Genomic DNA, 19,362 nt, shown 5'->3' on the forward strand with positions numbered 1-19,362 from the left:
CAGGCCCCGTAGCCGAATGGCATTTCTCCGACGCCAAACGAAAGCGATACGCCGCTGGCTCTGTCGCGCCAATACGCAAGCGCGATAGAGATAGATATCTACTAGCGCTTCGTTTCGTGAGCGTTTCGTGAGCGATTGTGCCATTCGGCTAGCCACCCCGGCCCCGTAGCAATGGCATTTCTCCGACGCCAAAATTAAAGCGATATTGCCGCTGGCTCTGTCGCGCCAATACGCAAGCGCGATAGAGATAGATATCTACTAGCGCTTCGTTTCGTGAGCGATTGTGCCATTCGGCTAGCCACCAGACCAGACGGAATGATTAAATTAAATCGGTCGATTTCATCATTATCATCTGAATAGAAATTGCATGTCGTCAATCTTTGCATCAATCTCAAATTTAACTATCAAATTATGTCTCTAAGTCACAATAAAATTAATTATTAGTCCGCATTGGTCGCGTTCACACCATGATTTCAATTTAATCACATAATAAAATTGATTGATAAAATATTGTTTACGTCTGGACTGGCCTTAACTGTCCCGGCTCCTCGTCTGTCAAGTCATTAAAAAAACAGAACAGTCTTCGTCTGTCTTGCCCGGTAGTATGATGTGCGATTAATCGATTTAATCGACACACAGTTAACACGTTTTTTATTTAAACATATTTATTAGTATTGCTTTATTTTAAGTGAAGTGATATTATTTATAACTTTAATTATCTTCAATCAAGATGTTTGCCAAGAGTGTTATTGTAGCGGTATTCTTATTAGGTAAGTAATTTCTTGTTTATATTATGTACAGCTTACCCTTGAATTTATTTATGATCACGGAAAATAGCTAAGTCTCTTTTTTTGACCTATAGGTCGCTTACTAGGTAAATTAATTAAATGTGAGATCCGGCTTAGACTTGAATGCCGTAAGGTTATTGAAACCAGCTGACATTTTAGATGGAGATAGACAATACATTGTTTTCATAAAAGATTTAGTTTTCATAGAAGTTTATCAAAAAAACTTTGCACAGTATTTCTAACATTATTCATATTTGTCTCACATTTATATGTTTCTGCTGCTTAGGTACTATAGATACAATACAGTTTTTAGAAGAAACTAAAGTTTTGACAAACATTCATACCTAGTTTATATGTTAAACTATAGCTATAGATGCAACATTAGCAGTGTGCACATTGAGTAAAATTGCAATCCCTAAGGGTCTAGAACTAAGATTTTATCATATCTCTGTATTCCTATGTCAAGGGGCGGCCTATGCTCAGTTGGATGCAGACCAAGAACAAGCAGTGAACACCGCCTTAGAAAATCTGCCTCCCGAACTCCAGGGCAAGGTAGACAAGACACAAATTGAAGAGATCAAGAATAAGTCTGCAGCAGCCTTTAAGGACAAGTGTGCTAAGAATGGAGGACCTGATGCTTTTGGAAATGCTGAGGTGAGTGGCCAACATTCATTGATAAACCATTCATTCCATCCACATTTATTATAGTCAGGGCATTTTGTGTAAACAGCTCCAGTCTTGTTATTGTTTTTGGTGGGTTTATTATCAGATGTTTCTTACAAAATTAATAACAAGGTAAGTATGAAAAAAAAATATTTACCTATATATGTAGGTGAAATAAAGTTAAATTGTTAAAACTTTTTGAAAACTCAATATTTGACATAGTTAGGCACTTGAGGACCTATTGATATCAGACAATCGAATTCTTATAGTAGTTAACATACCTACTTACTTGATTAAGATAATAGAAAATTAAAATTATTTATTAATACAAATACATACAATCACGCCGGTTTCCCAGAGGGGTAGGCAGAGATCACGGATTTCCATTTACTATGATCCTGACAAACCATTTTCGCTTCTCACACTTTCATAACGTTTCTCATAGACACTCGTAAGTTTCGAGTACTTCTGACTTGGGCTTTTTGCAATATTTCCTCGATTTGGTTGAGAAAAGTTCGCCTAGGTCTTCCACTTCCAACTGACCCTTCCACTCTTTATTTATTCAAGATAATAATAAAACAGTTTAGTTTCATTACACTTTCCGCCAAACTGTAGAACAGTTTGTTGGCAGGAACAAGCTCCCTTTCATTACATTACTGTTGTTTCTTAAACTTAGGTGCTAAAGTGTTAGTACAAGTTACACACAGAGTCAGTTACTTAATACTACTTACCAAATTATTTTAATTATTTAACTCAAGTTATCACTATCAAGTTATTACTATCAGTTTCAAATTGTTTAATCATACCTTCTGTGTACTTTCACGTCATTATTTAAAATAGATATATGTAAATATGTATGAACTTATATATTTTTTGTAGCTATAAATTAATACTGAAAATAAGTTGTAGCTCAAAACCACTCATCCAGTTTCTTAGTTTAAGAACTTGCAAGTGCTTTACATTATGCTTCAATTGGTAATTTGTCTGATTTTGTTGTACTCTGTAGTTAGTAAATGTATGGAAGTTTGTGATTTGTCTAAATGAGGCTCATATTAATGGTACGGAGTTCAGCAAGATTGGCTGTTAGCTAAATATACAATTATACAGTAGATATATTAAAATAAGGTACAGTAGGGCAAATTTCGACTGGGGGACAATTGTAACTAATCCATTTCTTCCATTATTGCACTATGATGTTGAGTTCTACATGCAGCCACTGAACACGCCTACCATATATAACTGGTGGACACTCTATTTAATAATGCAAACATTATAAACTGAAATAGATACCATACACCAAAGAAAAAGCGATCAAGCCCACTGGTGGCGAAGCCGGGAATCGAACCCGGGTCTCCAGTTAACGCGGCTGACGTGCTAAACCGTTACACCACCTCGACCGCCGAGGTACCCGTCGAAATTTCTCTAGTGTATGTTATCTCTGAATGCAAACATGGAAAAAATGGAGCAGTTACATTTGCCCCCCAGCCGAGATTTGTCCCACTGTACCTTATCTTGAATTTTATTTTTAAATCATGATGGTGCTCTGTGACAGTTGAAAAAAATAAATGTTTTTGCTCATATCATACGGAATTTTCCGCAGAAGGCAATGACCTTATTGACTAAAACTTTTCCGAACGGTGTGTCACATTTGTATCCCTACGTATGTGCAGTATGGCGAAAGGCACACTGCATCCCATTCTCACTTAGTTCCGAAGTATGAGTGGGACGTCACTATATTACGCACATAGCGTTATCTCGCTCAAACTGAAAAATTATGTGCGAATTGAATCGCATGCAGCCTGATGACATACCTAAACTTTAACTATTTACAGTAGTAGATAATATTCACCCAATTTCAGGACAACCTTCAGATTATTTATTGCCTCAGTTGCATCACTTACAATTATCGCTATTATCAGAAATCAGCATTTTGCTCTATATCTCATAAGCGGATATAGGTATGTCCTTTGATAGTTTTGGACTTAACACCTTGGCAATTAGTCATTCGTAATCAACTAATCTTTATGATAGATAATAAATTAAGGTATAAGTAGGTACTTAATTTTGTAATGCGCTGTGGAAATTGGCTTAATGTAGGTAATCTAATTACATTCCAATGTTTTAGGTCAAATTTCGCTACATAAGGCATAGGCAATGTACATACAAGGTAGGTAGGTACGTACGTTCATAATTATGCTAAACCATTGCGTATGTATTCGGAACATTACTACCTATACAGGCCAATCAATTAAGATTCTTTCGAAAAATTATCTTCCAGCCAGCTTGGTCCAAATGTAATTCGCGTTTTTATAATACCAGCAGGGTTAGCACATGATTGCCGCGAGAGTATGTCGCCGTAGATAGACTACCCGTCCTTATGTCATAAATACAGTTAGAAGAAGACGTGTCATCTATCTCGCGGCGACATACTCTCGCGGCAATCATGTGCTAGGCCTACAGGGGCTCATTTTTCGAAGCTACAAGTTACAATTTACAATCGGTAGACAATGTCTAATATGACAAGTTGGAAAAGAGACTTCCGCTTGTAACTTTCAGTTTTGAGAAATGGGCCCCAGCAGGTGCGCATACATGTACCTAATCCATGCAATTGTTATTGAAGTCCTTCTACATAGAGTTATTTCGCAATCTATGGAAAAATGTATCTTCAAAGACTGCCAAAATGTATGGACACCACTTGCGCAAACATGGATCAGGTATCGTTTTACTATAAATTAATTCTCAAAATGAGATGCATGCTAAAAGCATAGCGCTCGGCTGATGATAAGTATACCAGCAAACCAGAAATTAGAGAGTCTAAGTTAAGTTCGCAACGATTTTGATAGTCCCGCCGCCTGCGCAAGGGCTAAGTAAACATCTTAGAAGTTTGACGTTTAAAATAATATTCGCACGTTCGGGGCTGTAGACGCTGCAAACTTAGCTTGGTATGACTATTTTAATATTTATTGCACAGTACTTCATTCAATGCAAAACAGTTTAGCAATGTTCCGTACGGTAACTGTTAAGAAATAATAAAGAAACAAACAAGACCAACGTAAACTCGTGTTGCACGCGATGTGCTTGCGAGGGACTTCTCACTTCAGCTCAGAATATTTTAAATTCATTTTCCTTTGAACAGTCGTGACTCAGGTAAATTTTCCGTGGAAGGATTGGTAGGTATAGCGGTCTAAAGTTCACTTTGAGTAAGTTACATTATTCTTACCATAAATGATAAGTATAAGTAAGTTATAGGGTGTTGTTCCAAAATTGTGCGAAAACTAAGTTTTTTACCATTTTTTCAACACCGTTTATTTACATGTTATATTAACAATTATGTCCCTTGCATACATCATTTGTGACGTATATTTAAGTACATTTTTATATATTTAGTATCAATTTTTTAACAAAAACCGCTTGTAGGTAATAATCGTCGAGATATGAAAAAAGCCGTTAATTTTAAAGGGAAGGTAAGTTGAAACAGCTTGTGTCAACTAACCTCGTTTGTTGCAACTCTTCTCGATATAAATTTACAGTCTAAATAAATTTGCTTTTTCAGAATGCCTAATAATCACCTACATACGCAAGACAAATAGAGGCGACGAAGAATGGGTTCAGTGATTAGGTTGCAAGGGCTGGGCATATGCAGAATTATTGCAGAATGCACAAATGGTGAACTGGACTACATGTGCCAAAACTGTTGGTCTGATGAATTAAATCTATTTGTTGAATATTTCTTATTATGTCGCATTTTTTTATCTCTAGTTAGATATATTAATGTTCTCTGTTTTGTGGTGGAAAAACTACCTACCAATTACCATAACAAGTTAAGTTGGATTATTTTTGTTGGAATCATGAGTAATATTTTTTTATTCCTAAAAGGAGAACACTTGCAATTTTAATTTTTAATGGATCTCTTTTATTGTCTTATCGTTGATTTGATTATGGAGAACTTAAATGTGCTTAAAGTCTCAAACTTATTCAAGTATTTTGGACCTCACTGATTATAATATTGGTAAGAAAAATCAAAATGTGTACCCAGTTGTACAATTAATATGCCTTTTTATTGTTATAAGACAAAACATATTTTTGCTAGTTTATTTTTAATATTTAATCTCGTAGTTATTTTAGTTAAGTTTGTTGCGTAGGTATAATATGGTTATGCTCAAAATTGTCTTTATTATGTATCTTAAAACCTTAATTTATATTTATGTGTCAACTTACCCAGGTACCTGTTTCAACTTACCAAGTACTTGTGTTTTTACATGCAATTTCAGCAAAAAAAAACGCTAATAAATATGGCATCAATCACACATCTACAAAAATCATCATCATCATCAAATCAGCCCTTTATCGCCCACTGCTGAGCATACCAGCAGCGGGTAAGCTATCGCATCGCGTCCTTTTCACACTTTCTATAAGTGCGAGGCGATAAGTGTGACGTATCACGTGACCCTGCTTGCCCGCTAGTTTGCCACTAGATTACATACCCAGCCAGTAAACTACGAAATGTCTCAGATCAGATGTTTGTTGACGACAGTCAATTCAAATAAATTCATGCTGAGAGTCATACATAAATCTGCACTCAACAAGTAATGATTTGCCCAAGGAGTAAACGATATGATAAACATCTACATACTATATGTTCTAATTGTGGCGAACACAATCGGACTTAGACCCAGTTGTTGCTATCGATATGGACTGACATGAACTTTGACACCGGATGGGAGGGCAGCGTCCATTATAAGACGACACGGACCTTTCGTTACTACAACAAAATTGAATATGTAGTTAAGAGCAGTTACGTTTTATTTACATGTAGTATGCAGTTGCAAAAAAACTTTAAAAAAATCATAAAAAAATTGTAACCATATTTTTTTTTTACTTTTTTTTTCGTTGATACAATTTGTCGTAAGTAGTTTCTCGGATTGTCCGATGTGCACATTAAAAAGACTCACACTGTATAATAAATAATAACCTATTCAGAACCCACTGCGTAAGTTTTCTGTTACTACTAATTATATTTAGTTACAAATGTCTGTCGTCATTTAACATCTAGTTTCCTACGGTTTCCAAAGATACGCTAATGGCAGTAGTGGCAGACAATGGCGAGGTTAATCGTCTATCGTCTAGTCATAGTATAAATAAAGAGTATTATCGCACAGTATGGCCACTCCCGCTCCCCGCTGAAAGTGCCGCCCACCCCCTCTCGGTTACCTCACAGTTACCTCATGTCAAAAACGCGAACAGTCAACCTGTCATATGTCACTCATATAAGCATAATACGCGTTAACCTACACGAGCTTAGACTGTGTGCTAGGAACACGTCTCTTTCATATATTTGAACGCCAGTGTCCGAGGTGTTAGTGATGCTTATATAGGTTTTCATTCACATTGACGCGCAGTGTTGTCAAATTTAGCCTTCAATAGTAAGACATTACGAACCAAAGAACGTTTCCTCAATTCCTCATCAAATCAATGTAACTATTCCATATTTTAGTAGACGATGGCTACGCCAATGATGTAGTAAGGCATGCTATCTCAGTCACTGATAATTAAACACTCATTATTGCCTAAGCAACGGCATATTCAAGGAAAACGGTCACCGTTGATTTTACAATGAGTTTTAGATAACACTTTTAGGTCAATATGTTGTTGTGTATATTGTTTTTGTTTATTCCGGTAAATTAACAGTACAGTAGGTGTATGGTTTAATTTAGTTCCTAGATAAGTGGAGACAGTTTACTTGAAGACACACGACGTACCACGTTCTATTTAAGTGCTTAGTAAATTTCGTATTGTAAGATACAGAAAAACATGTTTTGTTGGTTTTGTTAATCTAAGAACGAATGACATCAGAATTTTTAAGAGTCACCCACGAAAACGTTACCATGGCACCGAGTGACAAGTATACATATGGGTATTTATGATACACCTAAATATATTTGTACCAATTTTGTTAGGTTAAACTATTTGTATTGTAACAATTACCGTGACCATGAATCACGTTAACCCAGTTAACTAAATCGATATTTATGTATGAGTAATTAGGCACCGATTTCTAGACGTTCCGATTAGCGTTATACTTTCGGAAAGGCGACCGACGAACGTTGCTTGGTAGGACTTTACAAAGTGTAATACATACAATTTTATTTATAATTCTGTTTTGTGGATCGATCCAGAAAATAAGTATGTTTTTTTACATATTCTGATCTTTTTTGATCACGACGTTCAATTGACGAAAAAAAGAGATATAAAAAGTATTTCTTTTTATTACATAAATTGGGTCACCTCACTATCATCATTGGCCTTCGAGTCTATAACAGACTATACAAGCAGTGTCACCTGGGGCGACAACGTTTTTCATGGTTCATGGCTGTGTAAGCCAATACGGGAGCGACAAACACGACCACAACTCTGGCATGTGTAGTGTACCCGTGGCGAACAGGTATCGCGCTGATGACGCTTGACGCGCTTACTTGCGAGTGCCGCAAACCAAGCATTGTCGTGGATTGTACGTCCGTCGAACACCAGTTTGCGCCACTTGTCTCTGTCTTCGGCAAGCTCTTCCCATTTGTGGACCGGGATGTTGAAGGCTTGCATGTCACGCTTGGCACAATCTTTGTGTCGTAGCATTGGCCGACCAACGCTTCTTTTGGCATCAGCTATGGCACCAAGCATGACACGCCGGCAAACGACTAGGTTGCATTCGATGCACATGCCCCAGCCAGCGTAAGCGTCTCTGCTTTAGCAGCGCAAAGAGGCTGGGCATCAGCTGAGCAATCTCAAGCACTCTCTCGTTCGTGACCTTCCTTCCAGTGTATGCCCAAAATGTTCCGGATGCAGCGCATGTGGAAGGCGTTAAGACGACGTTCGTGCTTGGCATACGATGTCCAGGCAGGCAATTATGGTCGTGCGATAAATGATAAAACATCTGGCCGTCCCTATCGCACTTACTAGTAGTGCGATAGGGACGGCCTGATATTTTATCGTCTATCGCGCGACCATGCTACCCGTGCGTGCAGGTCTCGGCCCACTCACTATAGGTCCACACAATATCAACAAAACGTTCATTAGTGGTAGTAACTAATGAAGATGTCTTATTTTTATTATTTAATGATAATGAGGTTCATTCCGGACATTTTTTCCTGAGAATCCCGAGAGAAATCTGTTAATGAGACGTAATTAGTCAGAATATTTATAACGTTTCTTTCACAGGCAAAATCAATTATTAAAATGACCTAGCCAATTTATCTAATCACCTTAGTGATAAGGGCGTGGGGAAAGTTTATTTTACCTACCTAGGTAATTTAAATAATAGCTTTATATTTACTTGTTAGGAATGATACCAGTAGTAGAAAAAATATCTATAACATCAAACATATACATAATAATAAAAAGAGAGATAAGGTTTTGTTAGCGTATAATGCTGCACCTATTGGGTACTTAATAATTGTTTGTTTAATTCTCTGTCACTGAACCTAGACTTATATGATTTTGCATTGGGGGAATTGGGGCATATTTCAAATAAATTAGTGATGATTATTCAGCGAGCGCCAAATCCACAATACGTTTAAAAAGTCGTAAAAATAGTCCCGTTTTCTCCGTCTCTGGCGTTACCAAAAATGTCCCTGGTGTTACTAAGATATCACATTTACGTTTTAAATTTAATATTTTCTTAATCGCTTGTTTAACATACCCATGCCATAGATAATGTAATTCATACTATACTCGGTCATATACTATATATTTTAATATTATAAATGGAAAAGTGTGTGCGTCTGTTGAAGATAGTAGTTGTCACAGTGGACCCAGGCTCCCATGAGCCATGGCAAATGCCGGGATAACACAAGAAGGGATGGAGAGTGACACAGGCTACTTTTTGTCGTTTTCTAACCCCCCTAAAATGGGGGGTGGAATTTCATATGGAGCATTCCGCAATTTTCGAATTTAACAAAAACTACTTTAAAAGAAATGTGTTATTCAGAAGCGAAATATTTAATAATAGTTTAAATGTCGTGGACAAATCGTTGTCTAAAAGTTGCCTTACTAAAAAGAATACCCAACCCCGTTCGTCTATTATTTCAGAAAGCGTTCATAAACTTCAAATCATGCATGGAGGGTCTCGTGGTGACCAGCGAGCTGGAAAAGGAAATAGAGGCTGCTAAACCCAACGGAAAAATGGACGAGGTGTTTAAGAAGTAAGTATTTCTTCTTCCTAGTTATACTCTATGTATCAGAATGGTCTTGTTCATTGTAGTAGTTGCTTGCTTCTCTATTTATTGCATATCGCGCTCATAAATTTATACATATAATGGTGACGCGATGAGAACCCTCGCTTAATTGGCCTATCTCAACCCGGATCTGGCAGCAGCACAATTAGCAGTTGACAAGTATTTTTTACGCGTGATCTTGATCACCTCGCCCTCTTAGCAACTTCTGCTGCTGACGGTATTGTACCATCCACTAGCTCTGAACAACGAGTATTACTATGGCGTCATATTTCCTGCGCGTAACATGACCAGAGTAGTTAAGGATGCGAGAGTGAATGATGAAAATCTTTGTTTATTATTGAGCTACTGAGAAATCCTTCCCCATCACCACATTGTCATAAAATTATGTACTTAATACTTTTGCATCTACCACAGTTAACACTTTCGCTACCAAGAACCCGACTGTCGTGTACACCGCTCGTAGAAGCGTAGCCGATTACATGGGTTTCCCCGTATGTAGCGAAAATGTCGTAGCGCCGCGTAGAGCCCGGTTTCGAAAGTGTTAATAGACTCATTAACTTCACGCAGCAGAAGTCTATGGAAATTCCCATACAAAAAAATTAACGACGGCTAAATTCGGTAACAGACGGTTAGGTGCAACGTGCAACCGACCCTTACGGCCCGGCCACGACATTGGTCTAAGCGCGACAGCGGTGAGCGGCAGCCATACGTGCGAATAAAAAGTCCCATCGCTGTGTCTCGCTCCAATGCATGGCCGCCGCTCACCGCTGTCGCGCTTAGACCAATGTCGTGGCCGGGCCGTTAGTGTCGTGGTCCTGTTGTTAGAACGCTTTAATTAACTTAATAATGTTTTATTTCAGATATTGTGCCAAAAAGCCCCAGTTCAAGAACTGCTTCAAAGAGGCGGTGGAGGCGGCCAGGCCGTGTTTCTCTGCCGACGAGCAAAAGAACCTGAAGATAGTGTACAACGTCACCGAACAGCTGGCAGAGTTTGTCTGCTTTAAGGACGGCGATAGAATTGCGCGTGAGTACCTTTTTTTAACCAACTTCAGTGTTTGTACTCGTAATGAGATCGGTTTCATGGTTTGCATATCAATGTTTTCTCTGAATTCGCTGTTTCGACTACTTACTAAGGAGAATGGATAAGATGTCACATCTTTTGACACATGACCAGTCTGGCTTGTTGCACATGGGTTCAAATCTGTTAATGTGCTCAACACTGATTTCCTGAGTCGTGGGTGTTTTTACTGTTTAAATATTGATGTACATATTTGTAGACACTGCAAACCTTGAGCTTACGGTGCTGAGTGTACTTCTGTAATAATTTCAATTTCCCTTATTTCTTTATCAGTGTTCATCGCGGAGGGCGGCATCGATTGCATGCAAGCACAGCAGGAGGCTCTTCAGAACTGCACCACAGAGACACTCGGCTCAAACGTGCAGCTCAACGCCAACATCTCTGCTGATTCCATCCCTGAGATCAAATTCACTGTAAGAACTGCGAATGTATCTAATATACTAGTGTCTTCTTCTCTTCTGTCGAGATTCCCCTAAACAGCGCATAGAAAGCAGAATTGTTGACAGTCCTGACGCCTCTTAGGTTAGCCTAATTTGTGAATCTAAATTCAAAGCAGGTGTACGCGTACGCGGAACATGCCAACTTGCTAAGGGTTCCCCTTGTTTTGGCATAATTTTACAATCGAGAATTCTTTTTGGCATTATCTATATTGGCATAATTCACCTTTCGCATAATCTGTTATGGCATAGTATAGTTACGCATAATTTGTCTAGGCATATTTTTGTTTGTCCGAATATATTTCATGCATAAAGGTTATTCGCCGAATGGTTTTTATGCATAAATTATTTCTGCATAACATGGTTTAGTGGAAATTTACTACGCAGAAATTTTATCATAGGTAATACTACTATATTAATGTTGCAGTTCTAACCTAACCTAACCGAAATTCTTGACAAAATGTTTTATTTGTTGAGGTCGCAGTTCTAACCTAACCAAACCGACTCTCTTAACAGCATTTAGTATGGGTGGATATTCTGATTTTAAGAAATATGCCAAATACAATTATGCGAATTAATTTTATTCATAAAAACAATCGGCGTAAACAGAATTATGCGAACTTATTTTCGGACAATGTGTTATTCGTATTATTTTCGATTATGACAAATAAGTTTTCTGCCAAATTAACATTCGGCGAAAATCGATTATGCGAAGTCTGTTATGCGAAAATCGTTTCGGACAATTAAAGTTATGCCAAATAGAGGGAACCTGAATCGAAGAGACCTGAGCTTGTTTATCACCAACGAATCATTTGGCATCAACGTGCAGCTCATATCCGCAGATAGCATACCTGAAACCAAATTTACTGTAAGAAACAAACCAACTCTGTAACTCCGACACCCAAGACTGCTATGCTTAGCTCTATCCTTAGTTGGGCCGATGTAAGATTTTTTGATTAAAGAGTTTAACCCTTTTTAACCGCCGCCTCAAATCTCTCAAAAGAAGGTGGTTCTCTATTCGTCTGTATTTTTTTTTATGTTTGTTCCTCGATATCCGTCGTTACTGGACCGATTTTAAAACTTTTTTTTTTTATTGAATGTATATGCATACAGATTGGTCCCATTTTTCTCAGAACCCAGTTCTGATGATGGGATCCTGGAGAAATCGAGGGAACTCCTCAAATCTGAAAGGCACACATATGGTGATTTTTGTGTTTTTTAAGGAACAGCATGCATTTACGTACGGAACAGTGACATTTGGTGCAGTGGAACTGCTGATGATGGTCAGAATGGAACTCCTCAAATATGAACGGCACGCTTATAGTGACTTTGGTATTTTTATAAGATCAGCATGCACTTACGTCCAAAATAGTGACATTTGGCGCAGTGGAACTGCAGATGATGGTCAGAACCAAACTCCTCAAATCTGAACGGCACACTTATAGTGACTGGTATTTTTATAAGAACAGCATGCATTTAAGTTCAGAACAGTAACATTTATTTAGTTATATTTGTTAAGCATATTGACTTTTCAAGTCAAATTTTGTCAAGCTTCGATTTCTTATAATCGGATTCATGAGGAATTGAGGAAACTCCTCAAACCTTAACGGTATACGTATATTGATTTTTGTTGCCATCAAATAATTAAAGCATTAAAAGCAGTTTAAAAAAATACCTATAGTCAGTTCAGCCTTACTTGTCCAATATAGTAACAAACGAAACGTCAAATATGGTCAAAGACAATTACTAGGGATTGGAAGTGTCGATAAAATGATGTATTAACGATAATTTGACTGCTGACGTCATCAGAGGATTTTCAATTTTACGTCACACAATATCTATGTTAAAACCAAAATTTAATTCTTTTTCGTCACATTTGCAATAATCCTGTGAAAAAGGCTTGTCTCACTTTCGCTTTCTTCAGAAACATGATTAAAGTCGGATCATGATGGCTCTCGGAGTCATCGGTGAACATAAGTACATAAATACGAAACTGAATACAGAACCTCCTCCTTCTACGCAAAGAAGTCGGGTAAAAATCTGATAAATTATTGTAGTTAATATCAACGCATTTTTTCCAAGCTATACAAACTCTAACGTTAATATCGATCGTTCATAACGATAAGTTGTCATCCCAACATTGCGACTCATAGACAATCTAGACTTCGTAATGTCAGGAGTTTTTTATGTCATCCGTTCGTAATTACAATTATTGATGAAAATCGTTCTAGAAATGATATTATTCAGTGGTTTTTTGATTGATTTCAATACTTTGTGAGTTTATTTAAGTGTATAATAACATTTTAAGTGATGGTTAATGTGTAATTCCAGAGAAAATTGAGATAATGTTTTCCAGCAGTGTTTGTTTACATGATTGGACAAGTAAGCCTGAACTGAGTGTACACAGTTCTACATAATCCAACATTCGCAAGTAGCTTTCACCAGAACCCCAAAGGCGGCGGTTTTTTTTCTTAAAAATTATTCACATACTTTCCAGAACAAGGAATGCGGCCAACTAACCGAGCTGCAGCACTGCGTAGTACAAAAACTGGAGACATGCGAGCAACCAACCACGGCCAACATCGTCGAGTCGCTGTTCAAGTTCATCCGCAAAGCCACGCCTTGCAAGGACTTTACTGTGAGTCTTCTATCATTTTATATATCTGTCTCTTGAGTGTAAACACCTATAGTACTGCTTAAGTGCGTAGTATAGAAGCTGCATACCAATGTGGAGTCGGTGGTCAAGTTCATTCGCAAGGCCACGCTTTGTAAAGAAAGGACTTCGCCGTGAGCATTCTGCACCATTGAAGGTATTTTACCATAAGAAACTAACATCTCTAACCCATGACTGCCAAATTTTTCACAATGAAAGAGCTAATGGTAGAAATCGTCTTTATGAAACCCAAATACCCGCAAATGCTTTCTAAAAAAATCTGTACGATTCAAAGAGTTAACTATACGAGTGTCATACCAATTTTGGAGTAGGTGGAATTTTGATTTTATTCCAATTAATCTAATTTCAAATTTGATTAACGTAATCGGTCGGGAGTCGACGACTTATAGAATAGTATAGAATAAGATTTATTTGTACCCCATAATCATAATCTTATTCTATGCTAAGCTAACATTTCTACGAAGTAGTTTTTGAAACAAACAAATCTGATCTCTTCTATCTATCTATCAAATTCTCATTTTTGACGTTTACGTAATACGGACTTAACCCTTAAATAACCTTGACAAAGATTGATTCAAATTTGAATTTTGACATGCTATCAATAGAGTCAAAAATGCATGATGCATATATTTAAGGGTTAATAATGAATCTGAACACGTCAACTTTGCACTTTGCGGTGACGATCAGCGCCATCTAACCGATGAAATAAAAGTGCATGTTATGTTGTGACAGACTGACAGTGTTGTTGAATAGAAATATATTTAATTAATGTATATTGGCTGTCCTGCAATATACTACCTAGTAAAATGTCACTAACACTACTAACCTCCGAACTCTTTATCCAGGACCAACAAGCAACCCCAAAAGCAAGCAGTGGTACCGTTGTAAGTAATCTGTGTTGTGGTTTTGGTTTATGTTCGCCAAACTTCCAGGAAGGGTCTCTTGGTTCCTATGAAGTTTTAAGTCATAATATCGTTTGTCCACATTTTCTTTAGTCATAATTTGTTTTTTCAGAAACGCGTGACTTTTCAAGATTACCATAGAACAAACCTAACATAAGCTATCTATTATAGATGTCCTTAAAGAAAACCCTGAAAAGTAACCCGTTTTCGGATTACGACCAAAGAGGATCAAGTATTATAGAAAGTTACTGTCAAAGTAAAATGTGTATTACAGTGCATAGCCATCTCTCCACACAAGCTTAAAACTTTTGAACCTCAGTTTTGACAATTTGGCCCATATTCTTAGCTTGATATGTGTTAAAATGTCTAATATTAATATTAGCGCCATCTAGCCGAGCGTCCCCCAAAGGTGTATCGCCATCTAGGTCACCGTACCTTTTCTGTATGATTTTGAGGTACGTTTTTTTCTTAGACTTTATCTGTCTGATTATCTGTTTGATTATGATTATGACTAATAAATAAATAAATAAATCAATAAATAAATAAATAAATAAATAAATAAATAAATAAATAAATAAATAAATAAATAAATAAATAAATAAATAAATAAATATTATAGGACATTCTTACACAGATTGATTGACTGAGGCCCACGGTAAGTTCAAGAAGGCTTGTGTTGTAGGTACTCAGACAACGATATATATAATATATAAATACTTATATACATAGAAAACATCCATGACTCAGGAACAAATATCTGTGCTCATCACACAAATAAATGCCCTTACCGGGATTCGAACCCGGGACCGCGGCGCAACAGGCAGGGTCACTACTGACTGCGCCAGACCGGTCGTCAATAATGATAATCTGGCAATCATTACATTATGACTTTCAATCATTATGTCAAACAAAGGGACCCGTTCCAAGAATTTTGGTTATGTATATTGATTTATTGATGACAAGTACTTGTACAATCGAATTCATAAATGTACATTTTTTTGGAATGGGTCAAGATGAGCAAATGTCGGTACACTTATTATGAACTTATTTACATAGTTCAGATTGGTAAAGCTGTGCAATTGTTTATGTTGCTTTTGTTTCGGTCAGATATGTTTTATTTATGTTGGCATGTTCGTATAATACCATTGTCACTATTGTGTATTGTAGATCTTTTTCTTTGTTAGATTCATTCAGCGCTCACATGTGTAAATGTCTCATAGTCTTAATAGGTATTTAAATAAATGTGAACAAAATATACTTCAAAAGTCTGCTTATCCCAGTTGAGGGTAAATGGCAACGTTACACGACCAAATCAGAAGGTTAAAGACAGGTCGCTCAGTGACAGATCCGCCTGGTTTTTGTATTTGGTTGGTTAATCGAAAATTGTTGTAACCACTGATGCGCTGACCGAAACTTTCCAAAATTCTGAAATTTTCACATAGGAAAACTTCGGAAACTTTCCATACTATGTATGGGTAATTGTATGGATAGAAACTTTCCATTTCATAACTTTAAATTCCCTCTAATTTTCGTGAAAGTTTTGTGAATTTTTCAAGAAATTTAAGATTTTTTTGGTAAGTTTCCGCAACTTGCACATGACTATTTGTAACTACCCGAAAACATACAAATGATTTGTTTACGGTCTTTTAAATACCTAAAAGTACAGAGTATAGCATCTATACTACTATCTATTATACTACTAACTATAATAATATTTCAGGATGCTGCTGCTGAGAAAAACAAACCTGGTTCGGCCAGCGGGCTCGCTGTGACGTCACTCAGTCTTGTAATGGCAGCAGCTACTATTCTTGTCTAAACGACTACTGGGATCCCTCAATATTTTAGTATACTAGGCTTGTGGGAAAGAAGAAAACAAGTAGGTGTTAAAGGCGCGCTTAAACTAGGGTTGCCATACATCCTCAAGGTCGATCAGAAAGAGAATTGTCCAAAATCTTATCCCGATTGACGTGTATATACTTATGGCAACCCTAACTTAAACGGACCGCATTCTCACGATTCGTGTTACAAGAAAATTAGTCAGAAATAGCCGTGAAATGTGGGTACACATTGAGCTTCCATTGCTTATAGAACAACGAAATACATATCGTTATAAAATTTAGCAACTGTGCCAATTGCAGACCCCTGCACCGATCACCGATATAGTGTTGACTACTTTTAAAGTGCTGCATTGGTGAAGTGTGGCATTCTGTATCTAAAGGGTCCTTATAAAAAACAATTACTGGATTTTTTGATGAAAAGAAAAGTCCCTTTTTAGGACTCTTTAGACATATAAAGCCACAAATATAGTTTAGTAAGTGCAAATGAAGAATACAAATCTTCGCGCTGGCAGCCAATTGAATTCCTACATTTAGAACTAGAGCATACGTGAAACGTATAGAGAGCTTTTTGCCTCAATTGTTGCAATAGTTTTGGAAGTAATGTACCGATAGCTATAATTTAGGGGTTAAACCGAGCTTAAAGTATAGTTTGTACGCAGTAGTCTAAAGCTTAAGTGACAGCTACTGTTTTTAAAATAGATGTTGTAGAAAGGACCTGAGTGTCCTGAGAACATTTTGTACAGATCAGTGGTATTCAACCTTTTTCTATAAGGGCTACAAGGCTCTGTAGATCCGGTGCCAAAGATTAATTTCATATGGCACAGGTCCCATCAAAAGCGAGTGAGCAATGAGCTATCGGCGATAGAAACGAACAAAATATTGTCGCTCCCGTGTGTATAAAAGAGACGGATAGCGCGAGCGAGTTATAGTTCGTTGCCGAGCAGGTTGAGTACCGCTGGTACAGTCGAGTCCATTAATATCTGTACATTTCTTCACCTTAACTCGTAGTAATAAGGTGAAAAAATGTACACATATTTATGAACTCGACTGTACAAACCAAATTCATGATTACATCGAATGATTTCTTATATAAATGCCAAAAATGAAGTTAAGACTACTTCGGTTGTGAGTGTTGTGACAAAAATGTGTACATTCCATTTTTTGTCTTATTTTTTTTTGGTTTGTGGCAACTTTGACAAAATGTCAACAACAAATAAAATGTCTTTTATGTCCAATATAAACGTCCAATCAATAATATATTACATGTCTATTAATGTTATACAATGTATACTTAAATGTCCGTACTGAAAAAACGGCACACGTGGCTCGATTTTAAATATTTATTGTTATAATTTTTTTTATTTTTAACAAGCAGAAACGTCTGCTAACGATTCTAAACATTTTTATATTAAAGAAAAAAATTAAATTGGTTAAGAGCATTGCACGGATTGCAAAAAAGGATGCGGGTTTAAGTCCCGCCGGAAGCGTAAATTTTTCCATTTTTTCCTTTAATATAAAAATATTTATTTTTATATTTAATTGTTGAAAATAGTCGTTAAGGGATATGTTTATTTTTTGAATTATTTACATTCCTTTTTTTACATTCAATGTTGCGTCAATTTGTTACAATATACATAATTTTTATTGTTATTTTAAGCATTTTGCTCAATTAGTTGCTCTAAGAAATTAATTTAAACCTTTGGTGATTTTATTACAATGACATATTAATTAATCGTTTGTCAGTCATTACAAATAACTTTCCCAAATGATTGGTTTATTTTGTACTTATTATTTTCTTAAAAATAAAACCTTGGCTTAATACAGATTGGCATATACATACAGCGTGTGTATTCCGTACGGGCGAATATCTTAACAACGATTAGTATCGGACCTAAGGAGTTTAACTACATGGTTTTTATTTCGAATAAGAGAGATATTTTTTTCATACATAATAATTCAGCACGCAATGTATTACGTCCACATCAATTAGCGTACCTACCTAAACGTCATTACGACATGACGTTTATGTCATATCAAATTAAGTTGGACGGCGTACATTGCTGCTTGGTCAGATTAAAAAAAATAATTACTCTTAATTAATAACACTTTTTAACAAAATGATTATCCTATACGATTCGTATGGTCAGATACTATAACTGGATATATTATTCGCCCGTATGGAATCCACACGCTGTATAAATAGTATGTTATCAATTACATTATGTATCACTAAGTATTATCACTATTATCAGATAGGCTACGAGAGTCCACGCGACTTTAAGGTTTGTGATAGATTTTCAAAATGGTTGGAGTTGAAAGACGAAAATATTTAAAAATGAAGACTGACAATTAAAAACAAGGTGTCCGATTTATACTTAAATTGCTTAACCATGACGTCTTATTTTATCCATAAAACCTAAGTCATTTAAATAAAATTATCACTTGACATGACAGTCGGTGTTAATTAACTTTATTGCTGGTATAATAGCATAATAGCGTGGAAGCGTTGTTGTAAATGTCTATGAAATCATGACATTTCGAAAAAAAAAATTATGCTTGGGCTTGCTCTAGAGATGGTCTTATTCAATATGGCGAGCAGATTTGTCAAATATAATCTTTACAGTACATAATACATATATGGCGCTATATTACTGCACTAGTTAAGTAATGAGCTCATTGCGCAACTATGTCAAAAATTTAATTGGCCATAAGTACTGTAAAACGTCGTATGAGACATATGCGTAGAAGGAACTC

General features: G+C 36.6%; 1 protein-coding gene across 2 annotated transcripts; it reads left to right on the forward strand.

Moving 5' to 3' along the window:
• The first annotated feature begins 571 nt into the window (after positions 1-571).
• On the forward strand, positions 572-18,336 carry LOC125226174 (27 kDa hemolymph protein-like). 2 transcript variants are annotated; one of them, XM_048130088.1, is made up of 8 exons: positions 572-770; positions 1,255-1,442; positions 9,534-9,646; positions 10,540-10,703; positions 11,031-11,170; positions 13,692-13,832; positions 14,714-14,752; positions 16,491-18,336. In XM_048130088.1, exons 1-8 carry the CDS (start codon positions 731-733, stop codon positions 16,584-16,586), a joined length of 921 nt encoding a protein of 306 aa, XP_047986045.1. In that variant the 5' UTR covers positions 572-730; the 3' UTR covers positions 16,587-18,336. The 2 variants fall into 2 exon arrangements, with proteins under 2 accessions (XP_047986045.1, XP_047986046.1); XM_048130089.1 differs by lacking the exon at positions 14,714-14,752.
• The last annotated feature ends 1,026 nt before the right edge of the window (positions 18,337-19,362 follow it).

Source organism: Leguminivora glycinivorella, chromosome 5, assembly GCF_023078275.1.
Source record: "Leguminivora glycinivorella isolate SPB_JAAS2020 chromosome 5, LegGlyc_1.1, whole genome shotgun sequence".
Lineage (NCBI taxonomy): Eukaryota > Metazoa > Arthropoda > Insecta > Lepidoptera > Tortricidae > Leguminivora > Leguminivora glycinivorella.

What these genes read in the sequence shown, in the direction of transcription:
- LOC125226174 (XM_048130088.1), top strand. Translation starts at nt 731, where the DNA reads ATGTTTGCCAAGAGTGTTATTGTAGCGGTATTCTTATTAG. An exon ending in GGACGGCGATAGAATTGCGC is followed by an intron (nt 10,704 to 11,030) that starts GTGAGTACCTTT and finishes TTTCTTTATCAG; the next exon opens with TGTTCATCGCGGAGGGCGGC. An exon ending in AAGCAAGCAGTGGTACCGTT is followed by an intron (nt 14,753 to 16,490) that starts GTAAGTAATCTG and finishes ATAATATTTCAG; the next exon opens with GATGCTGCTGCTGAGAAAAA.